This window comes from Esox lucius, chromosome 20, assembly GCF_011004845.1.
Source record: "Esox lucius isolate fEsoLuc1 chromosome 20, fEsoLuc1.pri, whole genome shotgun sequence".
Lineage (NCBI taxonomy): Eukaryota > Metazoa > Chordata > Actinopteri > Esociformes > Esocidae > Esox > Esox lucius.
This window is the reverse complement of record NC_047588.1, coordinates 43,332,753-43,355,194: the sequence shown is the minus strand read 5'-3', so window position 1 is coordinate 43,355,194 and position 22,442 is coordinate 43,332,753. Positions and strand designations below refer to the sequence as shown.

At 43.1% G+C, this 22,442-nt stretch overlaps 1 protein-coding gene across 1 annotated transcript in view; it reads right to left on the bottom strand.

Annotated features, from left to right (window-relative positions):
- LOC105007019 (uncharacterized protein KIAA2012 homolog) overlaps positions 1–19,992 on the bottom strand; it is a 36,205-nt gene extending 16,213 nt beyond the window's left edge. Inside the window, exons 1-11 of the mRNA XM_029115485.2 lie at positions 19,796–19,992; positions 19,241–19,543; positions 11,783–12,215; positions 10,803–10,942; positions 8,138–8,184; positions 6,576–6,742; positions 5,692–6,180; positions 5,463–5,612; positions 4,640–4,810; positions 4,264–4,404; positions 2,314–2,385 (exon numbers count right to left, since the gene is read on the bottom strand). Of these exons, the coding sequence (XP_028971318.2) occupies positions 2,314–2,385; positions 4,264–4,404; positions 4,640–4,810; positions 5,463–5,612; positions 5,692–6,180; positions 6,576–6,742; positions 8,138–8,184; positions 10,803–10,942; positions 11,783–12,215; positions 19,241–19,543; positions 19,796–19,900 (2,218 nt within the window). The 5' untranslated portion in view covers positions 19,901–19,992. The remainder of the gene's footprint in view (positions 1–2,313; positions 2,386–4,263; positions 4,405–4,639; positions 4,811–5,462; positions 5,613–5,691; positions 6,181–6,575; positions 6,743–8,137; positions 8,185–10,802; positions 10,943–11,782; positions 12,216–19,240; positions 19,544–19,795) is intronic.
- Positions 19,993–22,442: the final 2,450 nt, after the last annotated feature.

Here is a 22,442-nt window from a genome sequence, read left to right as displayed (position 1 = left end):
CTCCACCCCTCTGCTCCCCCACACAGCCTTCTCCTCCACCCCTCTGATCCTCCCCCACACAGCCTTCTCCTCCACCCCTCTGATCCTCCCCCCCTCACATAACACAAATCCCTTGTAATGGCTAAAAAAGAGCACCTCTTCATTTTCCAAACCATGTACACTGAAATGGTATCCAAGAGAGTTAGTTTCTATTTCACTAGCATCAACAGCTGAGATGAACATACCAGTTATAAACAGCTTGCTCTCTCGGTTTTATACACAGTGATTCATTTAACCAGCGTTACAGGAAACAGAGGTTCCAGGACCAAGGCAGTGATCTCTAGAGTCCTTTTGTTATCTACTGTAATTTTCCTTTTGTACTTTTTGCTTCTCACTGCTCAATGCGTTCCATTCAGGAACTGTCAGTAGGTTGTGTTTCCCCTGAAATACATTCTGGGATGAATGTAAAAAGAAATTAGATCTGCTTTGCCTTTGGTCACGGTAATCTGTCTTTGGCAGGCCCAGGGTCAGCACTGTAGTTGGTCCTACTAAGTAAGGACTATGTAACCATTGGCAGGGATGTGTTTCTGCCTCTGGGTCTGCAGGTCTCTCAACAGGCTTTGAGTGGTGTTGACGTTCAACAGGGACGCAGTGATTAATAAGGGTGATTTCAAACTGAGCAGGACGAGTCTGTCTCTACGTTCATACGGACAAAGAACACGCTACACTATATTGTGTGACCTAAATAACGTAACAAAGCTCTGGTTAGGGTTTCAGGACCAGGGCGAAGGGTTTAGGGACCAGGGCGAAGGGTTTCAGGACCAGGGCGAAGGGTTTAGGGACCAGGGCGAAGGGTTTAGGGACCAGGGCGAAGGGTTTAGGGACCAGGGCGAAGGGTTTCAGGACCAGGGCGAAGGGTTTAGGGACCAGGGCGAAGGGTTTAGGGACCAGGGCGAAGGGTTTAGGGACCAAGGAGTAGGGGTAAGGGACCAAGAATCAGGGATTAGGGTTTAGGGACCAGGGTTTCCTCTCGACAATGTGTTCCGAATAGCACCCTATTCCCGATATATAGTGCACTCCTTTTGACTCGACCCTATGGACCGTAGTGCCCTACACAGGGAATAAAGTGCTAGCCTCACTACAACCAAACACATCTAGATGTGAGGAAGTAGCAGGAGGTTGGGGGAGTTTAAGCATGCCAGGTGAAAAGCTGTGTGTGGAGGGCGGGGAATGTGTGTGTTAGCATATACATATACATGCAAAAACGTGTGATAGCTAGGTGAAGTTACTGAACACAGCCTGGTGTTCAAATGGTGGAGGCGGAAACGTGAGGTTACTGAACACAGCCTGGTAATCATGGAGTAGGAAACGTGAGGATCCTGAACACAGCCTGATAATGGGGGAGGAGGAAACGGGAGGTTACTGAACACAGCCTGATAATGGGGGAGGAGGAAACGGGAGGTTACTGAACACAGCCTGATAATGGGGGAGGAGGAAACGGGAGGTTACTGAACACAGCCTGATAATGGGGGAGGAGGAAACGGGAGGTTCCTTAACACAGCCTGATAATGGGGGAGGAGGAAACGGGAGGTTCCTTAACACAGCCTGATAATGGGGGAGGAGGAAACGGGAGGTTACTGAACACAGCCTGATAATGATGTAATGGATTAGGATGTCTTCCAGTAATCCAGTTCAGATGAGGTAAATTCTTCTTCATTGTGAAATACTCAACAAATATAAAATAACATTTGATTGCATTTTGGCCTAGAAATGACAGGGATTAGTGAAGCATCTGAAGAAACGTTCCTCTAACATCTATGATGAGCTCTGGGCTTTGTCCTTGGCTGGCACTAGGGGGGCAAATTAGATGAGTCCTCAATTGTGTACACTTGACTCTAAGGTTAGGCTGAGGAATCTAGAAGTAAGGTTAGGGTTTAGATCTTGGGTTAAGATTCAAGAAGTAAGACTAGAATTAGGGCTTAGATCTAGGTGTAGGATTGTAGGACTGAGGCTAGAGTTAGGGTTTAGATGAAGGTCTAGGAATCTAGGACTACGGCTAGGATTAAGGCTTTGATTTAAGGTTATGGCTAGGGTTTAGATTTAGGATTTTTAGACTTAGGTCTAGGGTTAGGATTATAAATGTTAGTTAGGTCTAGGGTTAGGATTAGAAAGGCTAGATTTAGGCCTAGGGTTAGGATTATAAAGGTTAGATTTAGGTCTATGGTTAAGATTAACAAGGCTTGAGTTAGGTCTACGGTTAGGAACTATAAAGGCAAGAGTTAGGTCTAGGGTTATGGTTGGGTTAAGGTTTAGTGCTTTGGGTAAGGAACTAACCTGTGGTCGTAGGCTTGGTTTGCATCAGTTCGACCCAGGGTCCCTTCCCCTCTGTGGTCAGGCCCTTCAGTGCTGGTTACACACAGGTCACATGCAGGTCACATGCAGGTCACACGCAGGTCACACGCAGGTCACATGCAGGTCACACACAGGTCACATGCAGGTCACATGCAGGTCACACGCAGGTCACATGCAGGTCACACGCAGGTCACACGCAGGTCACCAGAGTACAGAAAACAGTGGTTGTACGTATTAACGGATTGCACATTTCATCCTGATACTGTTTTGAATGGTTGTTTTGGGATGTCCAACTGAGGATTCTACTTAATGGGGTTCAAAGGAAACAATATATAGCTGTACACTCAGTGAAACGTGCATTTCCCAACCCTGTCCACCTTTCTACAGCCCCCCTGATCTCTGCCTATGCTGCCCTCCAGGATCTTAACTTTCTTTTCCTGACTGAGACATGGATTACCCATGAAAATACTGTTCCTCCAGCTGCTCTTCCATGGACTGTGTGTTTTCCTGTAGTTCAAGAGTGTCTAGTTGCCCTGTTGGTGCCAGATGGATACTAGTTTCTTCAAATTAGAGATTTCTGTCTTCGTTCTTGCTCTCCTACCCATTTCCTCTACTGAATGCCATGCTGTCAGTGTGACCTTTACATTCAAGTTCAATATTGAGGTCATGTATCGTCCACTAGGTGCTCTTGGTGACGTCCTCAGAGATCTTGACATGCTGATCAGTTCATTCCCAAATGGTGGCTCAGCAGTCATATTATTGGATGACTTCAACCTTCCAACATCTGGGTTTGAGTCATTTATTACCGCTTGTGTTTTCCACACCTTTGCTCTTTTGAACTCACCCCTTCCCAGACTACTGCTACTCAACAAAGCCAAAAAGGCACTTGATCTGATCATCTCTCCCATCTCCTAAATCCTCACTCCTTAACCCTCCACCTCCTCCCCCACCATCTCCTCTCTCTGCTGATGACCTTATCCACTTTCATAAAAGAAGGTTGATGACATCTGCCTTTTCTCTCCTTCCCTACTTCTGACATCCAGGTGGTAACACGTATCTTGGTGTACCTGGCTGATATCTCCGCTTGGATGTCTGCCCACCAATCTTGCTTAACCTTGACCAGACTGAGCTGCTATTCTTCATGCTCTACAAGATTACAACATTATTACAACAAGTACAACATTATCTTACTCAGGAAGCAGCACAGGTACTTGTCATCTCACATCTGGATTATGGCTCCCAGGGTATTCAACCAAACCCCTGCAACATATTCAGAATGCAGCAGCCTGCCTAGTGTTCAACCTTCCCAAGTTCCCCAATATCACCCCATTTCTCGGCCCTCTACACAAGCTTCTAGTTGAATCTCCTATCTGCCACCTCTGAGTTCTTTGGGGCAGTTTCTGATCCACACAGTCTAAACTCTCCTCTTTCCTGGCACCTCAGTGGTAGAACCAGATTCCCCTGGAGTTTAGAATATTAGAATATCTGCCCATCTTCAGAAAAGTTCTGAATACTCACCTGAAGGCCTTCTGTCTTTTTTTCAACATTGCTTATGTTTATTTGTACGGTCTTCATTTCAGCAAGGAGTTTTGCAGATAACTAATTAATTGATTAGAATGCATTCAGTATGAAACTGTGTGGATGTGTTCACCTGGCTATGTATACACTTACAGTAGGTTGCTCTGGATGACCGTCTGCAAAATGACTAAAATGCGTATGTAATGTAAATGTTTTCAAATCTATGTCCTCTTAACATTTAGCTGACCTTGAATTTACTGCTAGTTGGATGTTGCCCCCACAGAGGTAACTGTCAAAGACCTGATGTCCCCAGATTCCCTTTCAGACCTCCCTGTTAAAGACCTGATGGCCCCAGATTCCCTTTCAGACCTCTCGGTCAAAGACCTGATGGTCCCAGATTCCCAGATGTATTACCGTGGTCTGTTGAGGCCTGGTCCAGCCCAGTAGCCTCAACGTCGGCCACGTTGGCTGGGTCCCACAGGGACATCTGCATCACCTCACCATCAGGACCCATGATCAAGGTGCCGAGTGCTTTGCCTGTCCGCTGCTGCCAGTCTAAAAACACACAGAGTCTGAAAATCCCTTTACAGTGTATGACTGCTGCCAGTCTAAAAACCTACAGAGGCTGTGTGAAGAACCCTTTACAGTGTATGACTTGGGAAATTAGGCCCACAGGATTCTGTCAAAAAGCAGTGGACTCTAATGAATAGGGCACCATTTGGTATAAATGTTGGTTTCCCCAACTGATAATGTTAACATACAAAACATTTACTTAATGAAAGATACAGACCTCTGAGCTCTAGGGGTAGGCTTCCTCTAACCACAGCCCTGCCCGAATCGGAATGGTCCCACTGGGCATGGAGTTCAGGTCTGTCCCTGTAGACGGCCATGGAGCTCTGTTTACCGGGGCCTCTCAGCCGGCCGACAAGGGGGGCTATCACCCCCAGCGGAACAGCATGCTCTGAAGGATGCGGAGGAGAGAAAGGGAATTACGAATAGAAGACCGATACACCTAGAATGCCTTTACAGATCGTGTTGCACATTGCCAGACCTTAGGTCAACAACACAAGTTGTGGTAACAATGCTAGCTTTTCACAAATGGAGAAGACTGGCGGGTCGCACGATCATGTTCAATCAAGCACTAGCAGAAAGGCAGGGAAGTCACTTCGTTTACATGTTTAAGGCCCTTCTTCATTGCAACAACTCCCTGCAGAATCGAACCATTCAGGTTCTTATTCACTGCTCACTCAACCAAGTATAGACCATAATCCTTATATGCAGGAATGATCGCCCCTCTGGCCTTCTTCCTCGATTGAGCTCATATGTCAATTACTAACCCCTCAACCAAGATGATACTGGCCCATTGCAACACTACATTCTGGACCCTGGGCTAATCCAAGAGCAAGATTGTAGCCCTGGTCTCCAAATGAGCCAGGTAACTGCCAGGCAATGACTTTACCACTGAGCTGTGCAGTTGTCTGGTGTTTTGTGTAATTCTAATAAAATCCTAAAATGACCACTAACAAGTCACATTATCTGGGGTTGCAAAAAATATCCATCTGCCATTGGAATCTGAATAATTATTAGTGTTTTATTTTAGTTATATAAAATACCTTGGTCAGGTTCTAGTATGAAGAGCCCGTCTCTGTCCTCCTCAAGTCCTGTCTGCTTGATGCCTTCCTCAGGTAGATCTTCTTGTCCTGCTCCTCCCCTTCTTTCTGCCACTCCTCTTTTGGCTAATCCTCCTCGTGCTCCTCTTCTTGCTGAAATGAATAATTATATAAATAAGAATATACTAGGAAAGTGAGAGAGATTGGGAAAGATTGAGAGAGTTAGATATACCACAGGGACTCTGCTTGTCTTCCTCCGTATGTCCAGGGGGTAGCAGAAATGACAGCAGCAGCCTCCCAGGTTCTGGCTTCTCTAGATGGCTTCTGTCTGGATTGACCCCTGGATGGCCCCTGTCTGGATGGCCCCTGTCTGGATGGCCCCTGTCTGGATGGCCCCTGTCTGGATGGCCCCTTTCTGGATGGCCCCTGTCTGGCAGGAACTCAGCTGCTAAGTAGATCTCGGCTGGATGGGCAGGATAGGTTTGGATCAGCCGCTCAAACCGAGGCTGGGTGGGAGCCTGTGAGCTGACCTCAACACTTTTTATTGGTGGCAGGCTCTCCACCGGCCTTCCTGGGCTGCCTGGTTTCTGGCTTGGTTTGTCTTGCAGCAGGCTGACCAGGGGGCCCAGGACAAGGGGAGGGAGATGAGGCCCGGAGAAGCTGGCGTCTACGAAGGCGTGGTCTCCCTGGTGCTTCTTAAGGCGTGGGTCAGCTCCGCCTCCTTTCATTGACAGAGGAAACAAAGAAAAACTAAAATACTAAAACACTCATTTGCACACCCACACATGTTCTATTAAAGTGAGGACCGGTGAATATCAAATACCTAACTGAAAACTTATCCTATCCATACCCTAATCTTAACTTCAATAACCTAACCTTCATTCCTAATCATACCCTAACCTTAACTTCAATAACCTAACCTTCATTCCTAATCATAACCTAACCTAACCCTTAATACCCAAGTTTTACTGAATCTCTAACTGTAAGTCTAAATCTTATCTCATATTTAACCCCATGTCAGATAAAGTTATTGCCTAAGTGAGGATCAATGTCCTCACCTGCGTGATTGTCTTTATTTTTCTCTCATAGTGAGGAGAAAGACAGGAGTCAACTCACGTGTCCGTTCCACCTGCCCCCCCCCCAGGTGACCTCCATAGTAATTAATGTGTGATAGCTTGCTGCTTTTCCAGGTGGAATCCACTGATGCTGTCTTCAGAGAGCAGGACCTCTCTCCGACCTGTATGGCCCAAGGTTTCTCTTCACTTGCCATCTCACAGTCCCCCCTGTAAATAATTATTTATCCTTCAGTGCTTTTCATTTCACCAAATTTTAAAAGCAACATACTATAATGAAAACTTACAATATGTCAAGTGTTCTCCTTCAGTGTATCCTTCAAAGATTTCTAAGAGGTAAGAAAGACGAGCCCAGAACTCAGGTGTCAGGGAGACTAATTAACACGTTTCCACTGGTGCCAAACACTGGTGTTTCACCCTGAAGTCCAGATTACTTTTCTGTTTCCACTGACACGGACCAGGGCCAGTCGGCTATAGGCCATGGCTGAGTAGCCCGGCTCCCACTTGGTGCCAAGCCTCGGACTTTAGGACTCTTTTCAAATGGCAATGTGCATCGTGTAGTTTAGGCATCTCATAATGGTTTTCATCCGATCTAACAAACAGATCCCTGATAAAATAAAGAAAGAAAATGAAGCAACAGTACAGGGCAGCAAAACTCAGAGCAGAAAGAGTTGGAACGACCAAATGTGGTACGATACCATTGACTCAATAGAAAAACGAAGTGCTGAGACCAAGACGTAGCCTGCAGAACCTAAAACAATGCAAAATTACCTCCCAAATCCTTCTATTAAAGGTAGATAGTTTTGACCAAATACTTATTAAACTTGTTTAGCTGCATTGTCACGAGTGTAGGTGGAGAAAGAGTCGCTTGCAGGAGTTTGAGGAAGACATTTGTTTTATTACTAAAGTTCAAACACTGTATTGTAAACAAACTGAGCATGGCGTTATTGTCTATTTTACTAACAGAAAAATATCGCCTTTTATTTTTCTTAACCGGAAAACCAAATTGCATTGGTTTTCCCTCCCCACCTGAAACCCTCCTTGAGTCCTTGGTACCAAACATATGGTGGAAACAGGGAAGTCTGGAGCCAACATTAGCATAAATCCCCAGTGTAGCCCTGGTACCGGGGTAAAGCACCAGTGGAAACACAGCACAATTGTGACTCAGGCGCTTAAAGAGACCAACCCTGTCTCAAGTAGTCAGAGAGACCAACTTGGACTTAAGGGTCAGAGACACCAACTGTGACTCAGCGGTCAGAGACACCAACTGTGACTCAGCGGTCAGAGACACCAACTGTGACTCAGCGGTCAGAGGGACTAACTGTGACTCAGCGGTCAGAGGGACTAACTGTGACTCAGCGGTCAGAGACACCAACTGTGACTCAGCGGTCAGAGGGACTAACTGTGACTCAGCGGTCAGAGACACCAACTGTGACTCAGCGGTCAGAGGGAGTAACTGTAACTCAGCGGTCAGAGGGAGTAACTGTGACTCAGCGGTCAGAGGGAGTAACCGTGACTCAGCGGTCAGAGGGAGTAACCGTGACTCAGCGGTCAGAGGGAGTAACCGTGACTCAGGGCACCATGTACCATAGTAAACACACTAACCTATCTTCAGGGTGGTTCCCATGCCTTCTCATCTCCTGATGTGCATCCTGTGATATGAAATAAAAAACAGATCAGAATATCAAGGTGTTTTTGCAGTATTGTTGATATTGTGGAGATTGTTGTCCGTTCCTGGAGGGGAGTGACGCCTTGCTCTTCCCCTTGCTCGCCCACTGAGATAAACAGAAGTAGAAACAAGATTCAGTAGCTCTTGGGAGGACAATGGAATTAGGGCCATCAGGTCTTCTTAATGCTAAAATAATACATTTCTTAATATATTGTTGAAACATTAAATGTTTAGTCATTTACGAATGACTGCATCCATTGATACCCTGTAGGAACTGAATCCCTAACACTGCAGTTTCACACACAGAGCTATACCAATCAAATGTATTTATAAAGCCCTTTTTACAACAGCAATTGTCACAAAGTGCTTTTACAGAAACACCCGGCCTTAAACCCCAAGGAGCAAATCACTCCTAGTAGTGTTGAATTTCAGTGGCTAGGAAAAACTCCCTAAGAAGGCCGAATTTTAGGAAGAAACCTAGAGAGGACCCAGGCTCAGAGGGGTGACCAGTCCTCTTCTGGCTGTGCCGGGTGAGATATTAAGAGTCCAATTGGAATAATTAATACATTTATCTGGGCTAAATACAGAGTCTATTTAAATTTAGACTAGGTCAGAAGTATGACCAGATGGACAAGGACAGGGACAGCAACAGGCCCCCCAAACCAGGTACTCCGCAGGTGTGGACCAGGACCTCATCTCCTCCTAAAGATTAAAACGGGAGGAGACTGGGAAAATTCAGGTAGGAGCAAGTCCATGTATTGATTTATAGGTTAAGAGTAAAACCTTAAAATCAGCCCTAACCCTAACAGGCAGCCAGTGTAAGGACGCCAGGACAGGAGTAATGTGTTCACATTTTTTTGTTCTAGTTAGGATTCTAGCAGCCGTGTGCAGCACTAATTGAAGTTTATTTATTAATTTGTCTGGATAACCAGAGAGAAGAGCATTGCAGTAATCTAGTCTAGAAATAACGAAAGCATGGATACATTTTTTCTGCATTAGTTTTTGATAGAAAGGTTCTGATTTTTGCAATATTTTGAAGATGAAAATAAGCTACTCTTGAGACATAATTTATATGTTCTTCAAAGGAGAGGTCAGGGTCAAGGGTAACGCCAAGGTTCACAGTGAGATCTGCTAACAACGCTCTTTGTATCTTGGGTCCTAAAACGAGCATTTCTGTTTTCCTTGAGTATAAGAGCAAGGACTGCTCTGTCATCCACTTCCTAATATCTGAAACACATGCTTACAAAGTAGCTAATTTTGGGGTTTCTCCATGCTTCATTGAAATATATAACTGTGTGTCATCAGCATAACAGTGAAAATTAACATTGCGATTTCGGATTACATCGCCCAGAGGGAGCATATGTAGTGAGAACAGTAATGAGCCCAGAACAGAGCCTTGAGGAACACCAAAGCATACCTTTGACTTGTCAGAGGATATGCCATCCACACTAACAAACTGATATCTTTCAGATAAATGAGATTTAAACCAGGCTAGAACATGTCCACGTAGCCCAATATGGGTTTCCAGTCTCTCTAAGAGAAGGGAGTGATCAATAGTGTCAAAAGCAGCACTAAGATCAAGAAGTAACAGGACGGATGCGGAACCTTTGTCTGAGGCCATTAGAAGGTCATTTGTTACCTTCACGAGTGCAGTCTCAGTACTATGATGGGATCTGAAACCGGACTGGAGCATTTCCTAAATGTTATTTGTCTTCAGGAAGGCATTCACTTGTTGGGAAACACATTTTTCTAAGATTTTTGAGAGGAACGGCAGATTTGATATTGGTCTATAATTGTTTAATTATAAAAATGTTTATGTTCAGCATTGGCTGACCTAGCACAGGAAATAGCTCCTTAAGTAATTTTGGTGGAATCGGGTCTAGCTGCGAGTTTGTGGGTTTAGAACTCATTACAAATTTAGTAAATGTGTCGAGTGATACGGTACAAAAAATTCAAGTGTCCCCATTGACACCTGGTCAGGGAGGTTCAGGACATTTTTAGGACAACTGAGATTTTGAGGACCATAACTATTTAAGGAGGAGTCAGTTATTTGTTTTCTAATGGTGATGATCTTTTCATCAAAGTAGTTCATGTATTCATTACAACTAAAGTGAAGATCCACTTCACTTGTTGAGCTTTGCTTTTTTGTTAACTTTGCAACTGTATCAAAGAGAAATTCTGGATTGTTTTTGTTCACCTCAATCAGGTTGGAGAAATTATCTGATCGAGCAGACGTGAGTGATTTTCGGTATTGTAGTGTACTATCTATCCAGGCTAGTCTGAATACTTCCAACTTGGTGGAGCGACACTTTCGCTCCAATTTTCTGGAGGCTTGAATTTGGATTTCTTGTTTTAACGGTAAATGTAATAAGACAGTGATCCGTTAATCCAATCTAAGGTGTGATTGTGGCAATGTGTTGGACCTGAGACATGTTGGATAAAACCCATTGAGTCAATTATGGCTTCAAAGGGTTTTTGAAGAGGATCATTGGACTTTTCCATATGAATATTGAAATCGCCAAAAATCTGAATACTATCTATACAAAATCTTATTACAGACAGAAAGGGACATTAGTTTCTACTGAAGAGTGTCATTATCACCTGTCCTCCAGGGAGGTGTCTGGTACTCTCTACCCGCCAAAGAGGCTCCTTCTTAGGGTAGGGACTCATCTGAACTCTGGGTATCTCACCCATGACCTGAAACCTCACCCTTCGTTGCCCATCCTCCTGCCCCTCCAGACCTTTTAGAGACAACAATACAAAAAAAAAACAATACAAATACAAAACAAATATCAACAACAGGCTTTTAGAAACACAAAATATAAATGTCAACAACAACAAGATTTTATCAACACTATCAATATCAACAAGCAGAAATATAATTTGGCTTTACATAGTTGTTCCTAAATGCCTTTTTGCTATGGCCAGTGAATGCTGCCACCACTAAATAACCAATCAGTAAATTGCTTTGCACATAAACCGTGTTCCTTGATTGTCCTGTGACATGGAGAAACAGCATTCTGTGATTGTCTTATGAAATGGTGAAACAGTGGTCTGTGATTGTCTTATGACATGGAGAAACAGTGTTCTGTGACTGTTCTGTGACTATTCTGTGATTGTCATGTGACATGGAGAAACGGTGTTCTGTGACTGTTCTGTGATTGTCATGTGACATGGAGAAACGGTGTTCTGTGACTGTTCTGTGATTGTCATGTGACATGGAGAAACTGTGTTCTGTGACTGTTCTGTGATTGTCATGTGACATGGAGAAACGGTGTTCTGTGACTGTTCTGTGATTGTCATGTGACATGGAGAAACTGTGTTCTGTGACTGTTCTGTGATTGTCATGTGACATGGAGAAACGGTGTGGTGTATAAGGGGTTATTGTCACAGGTTAGAAGGCAACGGGTGACTTAAGTCTCATGTCTTGACATACGTGAAGTTGTGCATTTCTCTTGACTTTAGGTGCAGTAAATTAATAGCATCTATTCAGAAGTAAAGGGTTGGTTAAGGTATTGAAGAATCTCTTTACAACCCTCTGGCAGTGGTGGGATCCAGTGATCTCAGGGTGTTCTGTTTACCTGATGCTCCTTCATCTGTGGTCTCTGAGGAGATCTTCCCCACGTCTGTATGGACAGGACCTGATGAGGAGATCTTCCCCATATCTGTATGGACAGGACCTGATGAGGAGATCTTCCCCATGTCTGTATGGACAGGACCTGATGAGGAGATCTTCCCCATGTCTGTATGGACAGGACCTGATCTTTGTCTGTTGGACGTGGGGGAGCAGGGATCTCGGGGGGAGCAGAGGGCTAGGTCACCTGACTGGGACTGGCAGGTCAGCTGATCCTTGTGTCCCAGTCCAACCTGGGGGTTCCAGGAGGACCTTATTAGGGTCCCCCCCTTGGTGGGATGCCTGGGGTAGGAGGGCTTCAGGGGAGCATAGCGGGGCTCGTGTTTGGAGGGGAGGGGGAGGACATGTTGAGCTGCGTCTTGGTTTTCTTCTTCACGGAGCTGAGAGACATAAAGGACAGTTAGACCTCATTAAAAATGAACTGCTGACGGAAAACCCAGTCTGGATGACTCACAACTTGATCGATGTGATAAGAAGACAAGTCTGCATTATAATGTGGCTGCTGACCTTAAATAACTTCAGGAGCACCACTGCTATTTCATTTCATGGCATAAGAAAATATTTTTATCTTTCATGGCAAAACAACTTACCTTTTTCTTTCATTCGTGAATAACATTTATACAATAACTATCAATAAAGGCGACGATAACTAACTTTTTCATCAAGTGAAAAGACGAGAGAATCGTGGAATCTACCATAAATAATAATACAAAAAAAGTGTTGCTCTCAATAGATTTGAACGTAGGTCAAATCTATGAGAGACACTGTCATATGAGAGACACTGTCATTAACCACTACGCCACGGCATTACAAGTATCAGCAGACTCCATTTAGGATTACTAGTATCTACTAACTTCCTAGGAATAATCATAAGAATTGAGCAAATGCTGGCGAGACTTAAGATGAACTATTGCATGTCAGAAACCGTCGCAATATAACTGTATACCGTTTCAGTTAAGGCTTAAGATATAGTAACTACATTGTTAAGCCAGCAAATGTGTTTTTCTATCCTGACCCAAAACACACTCACGGATGCGTCCTTTGAAAATCAACCAGTCGTTCGGTCAGTCACCCACTCACTAAGAGACATTCGCTCTTCTTAGCCGGCACCGCTTACGCGGTCGATCCTTCAGAGAGATAGCAGGAACATTAGGAGTGACCAAATCAACAGTTTGGTACATTCTGAGACAAAAAGAACGCACTGGTGGGTTCTGCAACACAAAAAGGCCTGGACGTCCACGGAAGACAACAGTGGTGGTCTGGTGGATGATTGTAGGATCCTTTCCATGGTTAAAAAAAAACCTTCACAACGTCCAGCCAAGTGAAGAACACTCTCCAGGAGGTAGGCATATCATTATCCAAGTCTACCATAAAGAGAAGACTTCACCAGAGCAAATACAGAGGCTTCACCATAAGATGCAAATCATTCAATAAGCCTCAAGAATAGAAAGGCCAGATTAGACTTTGCCAAAAAACATCTAAAAAAGTCAGCCCAGTTCTGAAACAGCATTCTTTGGACAGATGCAACTAAGATCAACCTGGACCAGAATGATGGGAAGAAAAAGTATGGAGAAGGCTTGGAACAGTTCATTATCCAAAGCACACCACATTATCTGTAAAACACGGTGGAGGCAGTGTGATGGCATGGGCATGCATGGCTTCCAATGGTACTGGGTCACTAGTGTTTACTGATGGTGAGACAAAAGACAGAAGCAGCCGGATGAATTCTGCAGTGTATAGGGATATATTGTCAGCTCAGATTCAGACAAATTCAGCGAAGTTGATTGGACGGCGCTTCACTTTACAGATGGACAATGACCCAAAACCTACTGTGAAAGCAACCAAGGAGTTTTTTAAGGCAAAGCAGTTGAATATTCTTCAATGCCCAAGTCAGTCACCTGATCTCAACCCAATTGAGCATGCACTTCTCTTGCTGAAGACATAACTTAAGGCAGAAAGACTCACGAACAAACAACTGAAGACAGCTGCAGTAAAGGCAAAGCATCACAAAGGAGGAAACCCAGTGTGTGTTAATGTCCAACATTTTCTTTCTTTCTAAATGTTTTCTACAATATTTTTGTTCAACCCCTTGAATTAAAGCTGAAAGTCTGCACTTCAATTGCATCTCTGTTGTTTCATTTCAAATCCATTGTGGTGGTGTACAGAGCCAGAATTGTGGAAATTGTGTCAGTGTCCAAATATATGCGGACATAACTGTAGATTTCTCAGATACCTTTCTTATTATCATCAACTGACATTATACAATCTTTTATTCCCTTTATTCCCTCCGCCTCCACTCCGCCCACCCAGTCTGCCAGCGGGAACAACCCCTCCATATAGCTGGATGGCATCCTATTTCCCAGGTTGGTACAGGTTAGTAGGGCAGACTGGAGGGAATAGGGTGCCATTTGGGCCAGCCTGATCTCTCTTTCGTGGTGCCCATGTGAACAGAGTCATTAAGCCAGTGATCATGCTGAATACACTCAGCCTGTGCTTAGGGTTGTCTTCTCTCTGGGTCTCCATGTACTCACAGTTAACTAGCTTGATATTCCATGTTGATACGCTTGCTAACAACCTTAAGATCTAAACTGGCCAAGAAGGACAATCATATAGTGTCGCTTCCCTGAGAGACAGAGCTGTTCATATAGCTTGGGTTTTCACAGCTGTTATGTGTTATACTTCAGTTATTTTCAACGTGCTTTGGCAATGTAAACAAATGTTTCCAAAGCCAATAAAGCTCTTTAGATTTAATTGAAGTCTTGTGAGACAGGAACAGAATGAGTGCTGTAATTCCTAACCTGCCAGATGTATGATCACATTAGGGACATGACATTCCCTCAAATCACACGGACCCAGAAATCATTGGAAATCAAATGAAATTATCATAAACTCCTGTAAATGTTGGAAAAACTACCTCAATGTCCAATCACAGCAGCAAGATTTCTGAGCAGTTGGCATGAGGAAAGAGCAACCAAGTGGGGCCCTAACAATGTGAATATACAGTACATATTCATGTCAATATTCTCTCTTGTCATCCTCATTTGTAACTGCATATTTTTTCATCACTGGAAATAGCCTATAACGTAACATTCAAAATGTGCCAATAAAGCCATTTAAATTAAAATTTTAATTAAATTGAGTCACTGAATTGAGACTGAAAGAGCAGAAATTCTGGCTACATCTAATCCAATCAAATGAAGAGTTTACAAGCACAGAATGTTTATATTTATTTCAAGAGAGACCGCTTAATCTAAAAATTCCAAAACACAGGAAGACAGTCAGGAGATACAAACTAACGGACACTAATCTGCCCAAAATACATATAAATTAGAGATACATCCTCCCCCAAATCTTAAGTTCAATGTTTATAGATTCATAGAACAATCTGAGGAAGGTAAAAGTAATTATAGACTTGTAAGTACGTCACAGCCAAGACTCAAGCCAAGGAGAGAACCGAAATCAGGAACTACCAGTTTAGACTACTGGACCACCCTAGACAACCAAGATTGCATTTCTACATATTTCTAAATACACCGATCAGCCATAACATTATGACCACCTGCCTAATATTGTGTAGGTCCCCCTTTGGCCACCAAGACAGCCCTGATCTGTCGAGCCATGGACTCCACTAGACCTCTGAAGGTGTGCTGTGGTATCTGGCACCAAGACGTTAGCAGCAGATCCTTTAAGTCCTGATCCTTTAAGTTGCGAGGTCCTCTAAGTTTGCGAGGACCTCCATGGATCGGACCTGTTTGTCCAGCACGTATCACAGATGCTCGATTGGATTGAGATCTGGGGGATTTGGAGACCAAGTCAACACCTTGAACTTGTTGTTTTGTTCCTCAAACCATTAGACCTCTGTATCACCTCGCATCTCAAAATGTGACTCCTTAATATTAGATCCCTTGGTCCAAAGGCAGTTGCAGTAAATTCATGATAAACTCATCATAAACTAGATGTTATTAGCTTGTGTGAAACATGGCTAAAGCCTGATGAATTTACTGCCTTAAATGAGTCCTCTCCTGGCTATACTAGTGATCATATCCCCCGCGCATCCTGAAAAGGAGGGGTGTTGCTAATATTTATGACAGTAAATACACATGTACTCTTATACACATCACTGGTTTTCAATCTCTTGAAGTTTTACTTATGAAAGTTAACCAGGTTGATAAATCGTTTTACATAGCTACTATTTACAGGCCCTCGGGCCATACACAATGTTCCTCAATGAGTTTCCAGAATACTAACGTTGCAGTCATGGCAGATAGTATTCAAATCTTTGGCGATTTCAATATTCATATAAGTCCAATGACCCTCTTCAAAAAGCTTTTGAAGACATAATTGACTCAATGGGTTTTATCCAACATGTCTCAGGTCCAACACATTGCCACAATCACACCTTAGATTTAGTCCTGTCACGAGAAATAGTTATTGTAGATCTAATAATTTACCCCCAAAATCCTGGAATATCGGATCACTGTCTTAATACATTTACCGTTAAAACAAGAAACCCACTTGCACCCCAAACAATTACTTTTAAAAGCTGTTGTATAAATTCTCAGACTACAAATATATCTACTGGTATTCTTCCAGGCTCGCTCATCGATGACAGTATAAATAAATCCGCAACAAGAAACTTGCTACCTGGTACACAGACAATACTAGAGCACTTAAGCAAGCCTCCAGAAAATTGGAGCGAAAGTGGCGCTCCACCAAGTTGGAAGTATTCAGACTAGCCTGGATAGACAGTACAGTACAATACTGAAAATCACTCACATCTGCTCGATCAGCTTATTTCTCCAACCTGATTGAGGTGAACAAAAACAATCCAAGATGTTTCTTTGATACAATTGCAAAGTTAACAAAAAAGCTATGTTCAACTAGTTATGAGGGTCTTCACTTCCTGTGCTAGGTCTGCCAATGTTGAACGTGATTACTTTCTCCCTATTCTCCAGATGTGTACCAAACTCACAAGAAATTGCGGAAATTAAGCCTCTAATCTGGATCCAGATATATTAAACAATTATAGGCCAATATCTAATCTCCCGTTCCTATCAAAAATCTTATAATTTTTTTTATAAATCAAAGGTATGTTTTGGTGTTCCTCAGGGATAGGTTTTGGGCGCATTATTGTTTTCACTATATATGCTGCCTCTGGGTGATGTCATCCGGAATCACAAACAATGATTTGTTTGTTTGAATTATTTTCATGTTTTAATATGTATTATTCTTGTTGTTGTTTTCACTGTTGAATTTTAATTTAGCACTTTCCTTTTGAAGCATGAACTTGTCATTCATGCCATTGAAGCATATTGGATTTGAATTAAAAGAGATGTGAAATTTGTCGGTCCTGCTTTTCCAGGAACAGCAGGACCAATGGGAACAGAGGAATCAAGAGCAGGGGGACAAAAAAGAGCAGGAGGAAAGACAAAAACAAGAAGATACAGGAACAAGACCATAGACAGTACCAGTAAGAAAGACAGGAACAGAGGAAACAGGAACAGGAAGAGAGAAAGGAACAGGAGGAGGGACAGGAACAAAGAGGATTAAGGATTCCCCTCACTGATAGAAGGATATGTGCACCTTACTCTCTGACTGTGATTTATGGTTCAACGGGAAGTTTGACTGTCTTGGAATGTCAGGAAATTGGAGACACCTTGAGTCCTGTGTGAAAGCCACACGGTGGTCCCAAATGGCACCCTGCTTCCTCGGTAGTGTACTACTTCTCACCAGGGACCATGTAACTAATGCAATTTATAGAGAATATTGGCCATTTGGGGAACAGTCATAGACATCTGTCTTATCTACTAAGCCCAGGCGCTGCCGTCCTGACTGGGAGAGCTCAGTCTGCGGTCTGGTCTGTGGGGGAGATTAACTACAACTGCTGCACAAATAGACAAACCCTAGTCCCTATTTCCCCTTGGGCGATGTAAAATAATAGTGCACTCTTGCTGCACTACATATTTAGCATATGAGACATGAATGAGAATAATTTCTCTGTGCTTTACTCAGGGTTAGCTGTACGGTCACACTGCAGGGGTGAAACGGAGGTTGAGGCCTCAGACTATTTGGGCTGGGGGTGGGGGGCTTGAGATGGGACCAACCTCAGTCTGATTTGTTTAATAGTTCCTCATGGGAGTAGGAGATCAATAGAGATGACAGAAAATATTAAAAGGTAAATCATGACCTACATAATCAACTGATTTTTTTATTGCAGGTCTGTGAGTTCTATTGCAAACATTCTTTTGATTTAAATTCTGTTTACATTTTGGAAATGGTAAAGGATAAATTGTAAATAAAGGGTAATGGATAATAAAGGGTAATGGATAAACTGTAAATAAGTCAGCCAAACTAGCACGAAACCTTTCGGTTGCAACCTGGTCTCAAGATCCTACGTAGACTATTTTACGAAAATCCATGGCACCCGATTTCGTATAATATGTGACGTTAGGTTACATTAGGTTACATCAAAATATGCCACCAAAACGTATGCTACATTACGAAATTATTTAAACGTAACATATCTTAAAAACGCTATTACAACGTATCAAATGTTACAAGCGCTATTATAACGTAAAATAGAATACGAACGCCAGACAAACATATGATATTTTACGAACGCTTTGAAAGATAATTTTTTGACAAAATGCTAGACTTATGTTTCAAACCAGCGACGTTTGGATTAGAAGGTAGTCGCCTTACCTTCTGACTCACACTAGACATGGGGATATGGGATGAGTAACAGCTGTAGCAAGGTCGCTAGTATATGTTATGAAAGCATGCATCAAAGCACTGGGGTTAGGGTTAAGGTTAGATCTCCCAGCACTGGGGTTAAGGTTTGGGCTACGGTTAGGAAACAAAAAAGGTTAGTTTAAGGTTACGTCTAACAGCTCTGGGGTTCAGGTTAGGGTTTGGGTTAAGGTTAGCTATCACAGCACTGGGGTTAAGGTTAGGGTTATGGTTTGGGTAAGGATTACAAAGAAAATCACTTAAAACATTTCAAACTTATGTTGTGACAAAACCACTCACCGTAACTAGTTATATGTTCCCCAGTGGGGCAGTGGGTAGCACACCTATGTTAGATACAAAAGGTTGCCGGTTTGAACCATGGTTACTGCTTTTTTTTTCTTCACTTTGACTCTAACGTTATTTTACTGCACGTAATATATCTTACGAAATCCCCTGCCTAAAATGTACGTAAAATAGTCTACATCATCATTCTGAGACCAGGTTGCAATATTCAGCACAATGCAGCAGGCTTCTATTATTGGCAGATGTCTACCTGCCTGTTACTCCAAACTTCTCCTGTTGAGTGATGTCTACCTGCCTGTTTCTTCAGACTTCTCCTATTGGCTGATGTCTACCTGCCTGTTCCTTCAGACTTCTCCTATTGGCTGATGTCTACCTGCTTGTTTCCGTAGGCCAGTATGGCTCCCGTCAGGTCTCGCAAGGTATTCAACTGAATATCCTCTTCCTGCCTGGAATGTTGGGAGGCCCGTTTCTTCCTGTTGACCTCTGATTCTGCGGGGCATGATGACAGCCCTGATGACATAACTGTGTAAGATGTAGCCATGTCCTCGTAATAGAGGAAGAGAGGACCACGTCTGGTGCTGTAGGTCTTAGGAGGCACTGGATCCACCCTGTCCAGCAGATGACCACGCTGAGATACACGGAGCAGAGATGGCTGGGATTTCCAGAGATAGTAGTCCTAGAAATAAAAAACATCAGGACACTCGAAACTACCCCATGACCGCAAACAGTTGAAAAAACATACAAGAGATTCCAATGATTTTGTGTACTAGGTACCATTCGTTACGTTTAATTTTTATTTGAATCATTCATCAATTCAACGAAATAAAGCATGGTAATTATTCATTTAAACTCTGAAAATATAGTGCTTTACAATTTGCTATAGCTTGATATCTGACTGAGTCAAGCGTAAATGGAACTGCCATTTTACCTCAGGTTCAAAGCATACTTCCAGGCGTCCATCTTGACAGCCCAACTGTGACTGGACCACCTGTCCACAGCCTCGACTCAGAAGTGACAGAGCAATGTCCTGCATGACTACAGGTTCTGGAGTTTTCTGGACTGCTCTTTTGGACAGTTACTTCTGCATATTCCTTGATCTTCCCTGGTCTCTGCCCTGTCTGCCTGTGTGTCTGTCTCTCGATCTGTTTTGAATGCTTGTGTTAGTTGAATTTCTGTTGCTGTGTTACTAGGTTCTATGGAGTTTCTCAGGCACAGTTCAACCACTGTGTTTCTGTTGCCGTGGTATCAACTCAGATATCATACCCCCCCCTCCCTCCCTGACAGTTAAGCCCGACCGACTTAACCCCTCCAGAAACACCAACGCAACAAAAAGAGACGCGAACAAAGAGTTGATATGCCTTCTCAATGGCACACTTTTGTTTGTAATGACTTACTGTGAGTTCTATTGAGCCCTTATGAGGCATCAGAAGATGTTGGCTACATAGGGAGCCATTCCAGACAATTTCTATTTCACTGGATGACAGTGTCTTCAGACATGTTCACTTCATAACAGACAGAGTAGATATACGACATGTCTCGAGCAGCGTTCAATTCATAAAAAAAGAATATAGGGATGACAGCGTCTCCAGGAGTGTTCAGTTCATAACAGACAGAGGGATGACAGCATCTCCAGAAGTGTTCAGTTCAAAACAGACAGAGTAGATATACGACATGTCTCGAACAGCGTTCACTTTATAAAAAAAGAGTATAGGGATGACAGCGTCTCCAGGATTGTCCAGTTCATAACAGACAGAGGGATAACAGCATCTCCAGGAGTGTTCCATTCATAACAGACAGAGTAGAGGGATGACAGCATCTCCAGGAGTGTTCAGTTCATAACAGACAGAGTAGAGGGATGACAGCATCTCCAGGAGTGTTCCATTCATATCAGAAAGGGGGATTACAGCATCTCCAGGAGTGTTCAGTTCATATCAGACAGCATAGAGGGATGAAAGCATCTCCAGGAGTGTTCAGTTCATATCAGACAGAGAAGAAGGGTGACAGTGTCTCCAGGAGTGTTCAGTTCATAACAGACAGGGAAGAGGGATGACAGTGTCTCCAGGAGTGTTCAGTTCATAACAGACAGAGAAGAGGGATGAAAGCATCTCCAGGAGTGTTCAGTTCATATCAGACAGAGAAGAGGGGTGACAGTGTCTCCAGGAGTGTTCAGTTCATAACAGACAGAGAAGAGGGATGACAGTGTCTCAAGGAGTGTTCAGTTCATAACAGACAGAGAAGAGGGATGACAGTGTCTCCAGGAGTGTTCAGTTCATAACAGACAGAGAAGAGGGATGACAGTGTCTCCAGGAGTGTTCAGTTCATAACAGACAGAGAAGAGGGATGACAGTGTCTCAAGGAGTGTTCAGTTCATAACAGACAGAGAAGAGGGATGACAGTGTCTCCAGGAGTGTTCAGTTCATAACAGACAGAGAAGAGGGATGACAGTGTCTCCAGGAGTGTTCAGTTCATAACAGACAGACTGAGTTTAGATATGGTGCCAGTGAGGATGCATACTAAGATGTGGTTAACCTTCAGATGTAGGGGTGCAGAGGGCACACACTGGAGTGACCCGTGTTTCACACTTCAAACCATGTGTCAAATCATGTTCAACCACTGTGTTGAACGGTCAGGCAACCTGCCGGACTACATTTGTAAAAATATACAGATATAAGGCCCTTAGTTTAAATGGCAAATGACTCATGAACTTCAGCCAAAGGTTGAACACTCCCCCCCGCTCTTCCTTTACCTGTGTTGATTGTAAACCACACCTTTGTTTTTGTATCCATATTTTTTCATGGGTCCTCAATGCTAATCACATTGTTTATCAGTTAAGCAACATGGCAGCCCCTGCAGGATGTGATTACCAGTCAGGGTTATAGACAAAATTGCATCTAATTTTAGTCTCATCCTGGCTGGGAGAATGACAAATAACTGACCATAACAATGCTTTCATTGTCTGCCCCACGGGTTTGTTTTATTTTTTTAATTCAATACTACCCTATTAGCTGGTAATTGGCCTGGTCAGATCAAACCAGTCATGCGCCAAACTTTTGAAAGGTGGCGCCAAAGTATCAGCCCACCAACGGATCGAGAAAAGGTTAAAATCATTTCAGACTAAGACCTAACAGTAAATTAAGAGAAACTAAGGTGTTGGAAAGATCAAACTCACTTGCTATTTATCTTAATTAATTCAGTTGCCCTATGCCCATGTGTTTTGATTCTAAAATGAGATAATCACCACAGGTGTCGAACCTAAGGAGGGCCTTAGTCAGTCATGGTTTTTGGTTCTTCGTCTCAATTAGTGCCCTAACTAATTAGTGACATAATGAATCAATCAAGGACAAGATAAGAACGAAAATCTGGAGACTCTGTGGTTTAAACCATCTTGGTCCCAAAAACCTTGCCAAATATTTAGACTGTTGTGAAAGTATTACAACCGCGCGACGCTTTTTGTAATTTACAAGCTACGCAATGCAATTACAATATCTGTCCCGGTAAGAAACATTTACATATTCATTCAGGTGGATTTCGTTTTATTTATTTGTATTTTAAAAGGTCTATGTATCTTTCACGTG